Below are 2,198 nucleotides of genomic sequence, written 5' to 3'. Positions count from 1 at the left end.
AAGAAAAAAGGGAAAATAAGGTGGAAGTCACAAAGACACAATTGGTTTGAATATGTCTTATGATACTGCCAAAAGTTGAATTTTGCTCCATCCTGTCTAAATTTGCCAGACACTCCCTGGCCTGAAACTGCTTATTTTATTCCTTTGAAGATGAAATCAGAAAGTTTCCATTGTTATTTTTAGCTATTGTCAGGTGGTTGTTCGACCAGTAAAAGCACACCTTGACAAAAATGCATTTTGGTCACGAACAGCTACAACAGCTTTTTTTTTCTTAGCCACAGATGAGATGCACTTAAAGAATCGTTTTTTAAACTGCTCTCTGAGCTCAGATTTGCACCACTGCTAAGTGAGTAAACACAGTTAAATCATTCTGCTGTGCTGACCCAATCTCGTTCCAAATATATTAGTAAATGAATTGGCTGAAGGATAATTTTGTTTACTTCTATAAACAGATCAATTTTGGCCAGTTCTAATCAAATGAGATGCAGAGTGCAGGAGCCGAGACTTTTCCTGTCAACACTCCAGTATCAGGAAAGCACTGTGCATAAATTTAGTTGAAGTAAGCTTCTATTTTTTTCCCTTTTTTTTACTGCTTAGTTCAATTTATACCTTAGGCTGCAAGATCTTCATCAGCGGAGTATGTTTTAACAATTTAAAATGGTTATGGAATGATTTGAGTTAAATTAATGATGTTATATTCTTCTTCTTGTGTTTCCTTTTTTTTCCAGGGCCAAGTCATGTTTCGTAATGGAGAGAGAATGGGCACAATAAAATTCAACCAGTTTCAAGGTATGTGTGATATCACCACCTGTCTCTTTTTTTGCTTTGTTTTTTTACTATAAATTAGGCTCCTGGAGTGTGTGGAGCCTATCATAGCTGACACAGGCCAAAAGGGAAGAGTACACTTTGGAAAGGGGACCTGTCACAGGGCCACATAGAGAGGGAGAACGAGAGACAAAAACACACTGTCACATCCACTCATACAGCCAATTTAGAAATGCACGTATATTTTTTCGACTAGAGGAAACTTATGCGAGCAGGTCGAGAGCCTGCAAACTCCACACAGAAAAGAGCCCAGGCTGACCAGGATGTTGACAAAAGTAGCCTTCTTGGTGTGAAGCAGTGAGGGTGGCTCGGTATAAGTGCAAGTGGCCCACTTTTTGCTGCTTTTGTGGTTCCATCGCTCGATTCCCTCCACAGGCATGGATGTGTTGGTGACAGAGAAGAAAACACTTTTAGAACCTTATTTCAATGCTACTAGCATAGCAATTAAGCATTTAATCATTTAAAATTTCACAACACAATATGTGTTATATGAGAAAAATACAGAACAAATTGATTTATATTTAACGCTCACTACATTTCCTGTGTCACACCCTCCTGTAGCCATCCACACTTATTCGTAACATGACTCCAGACTCTAGAAGTATATTGCTATCATTTGTTGAATGCGAATTACTCACATCTCTGTTCAATAAGAACTGAAGTTGTTTTGCTGTATTATCACAGCCATCTGGTTCCAATTAAAAGGCTGCCATTGTTCATACCATTGTCTATAGCTGCAGCAGACACCTATTCAGAAGAAAGAGAGGCTGAGAATATTTCCACGTTGGAAGTTAGATGCTTTGTTCACATATTTCTATTATTTTTCTGGAGAGAAAAATTTGCTGTAAGAACTGTTTTCCACAAAAATAGGCATGAATTGTTTAGAACATTTGTATTTCTGGTGTGGAAAGCTTCCACAGGACTATCTGTGTGGTCACATAAGACACATAAGATGAACAATAAATTGCAAAACCTTTAACTATGGCCTTTACTCCTTTGGTATTATAGGATTTGTGCACGGACATGTATATGAGAAGCATGCCTTGGTAGTCTTTGTCCTCATATGGCATCATCCTGAGGTTGTTTTGAGCCAATGGGGCCTGCTGAGTGGGAGAATAACCCAGAGATTGCATCTTGGTGCAGGGGATCCCCAGCTCCCAGGCTTCCCAGACTATATGTAGCACACTGCATGGCGCTGTTCAGTCCTCTCTGCCTCACCATCTTATCTTCCTGACTGCAGAGGGGCTTGATCCCTCTGGCGGTTTGCATCACACTCCTTGTGTGTGTGTGTGTGTGTGTGTGTGTGTGTGTGTGTGTGTGTGTGTGTGTGTGTGTTTCTATCCCTGACAGTTGAAGAAATATAAAAGGCAGTA

General features: G+C 39.9%; 1 protein-coding gene across 1 annotated transcript in view; it reads left to right on the top strand.

The window, feature by feature from the left end:
- The window catches only part of gabbr2 (gamma-aminobutyric acid (GABA) B receptor, 2), a 186,988-nt gene that overhangs the window by 118,216 nt on the left and 66,574 nt on the right, over positions 1–2,198 (top strand). Inside the window, exon 8 of the mRNA XM_005728286.1 lies at positions 729–789. Within this exon, the coding sequence (XP_005728343.1) occupies positions 729–789 (61 nt within the window). The remainder of the gene's footprint in view (positions 1–728; positions 790–2,198) is intronic.

This window comes from Pundamilia nyererei, unplaced genomic scaffold (genome assembly GCF_000239375.1).
Source record: "Pundamilia nyererei isolate P.nyererei 1_Seehausen unplaced genomic scaffold, PunNye1.0 scaffold00028, whole genome shotgun sequence".
Lineage (NCBI taxonomy): Eukaryota > Metazoa > Chordata > Actinopteri > Cichliformes > Cichlidae > Pundamilia > Pundamilia nyererei.
Note: the sequence above shows the minus strand (reverse complement) of the source record. Positions and strands in the feature narration are given on the sequence as shown.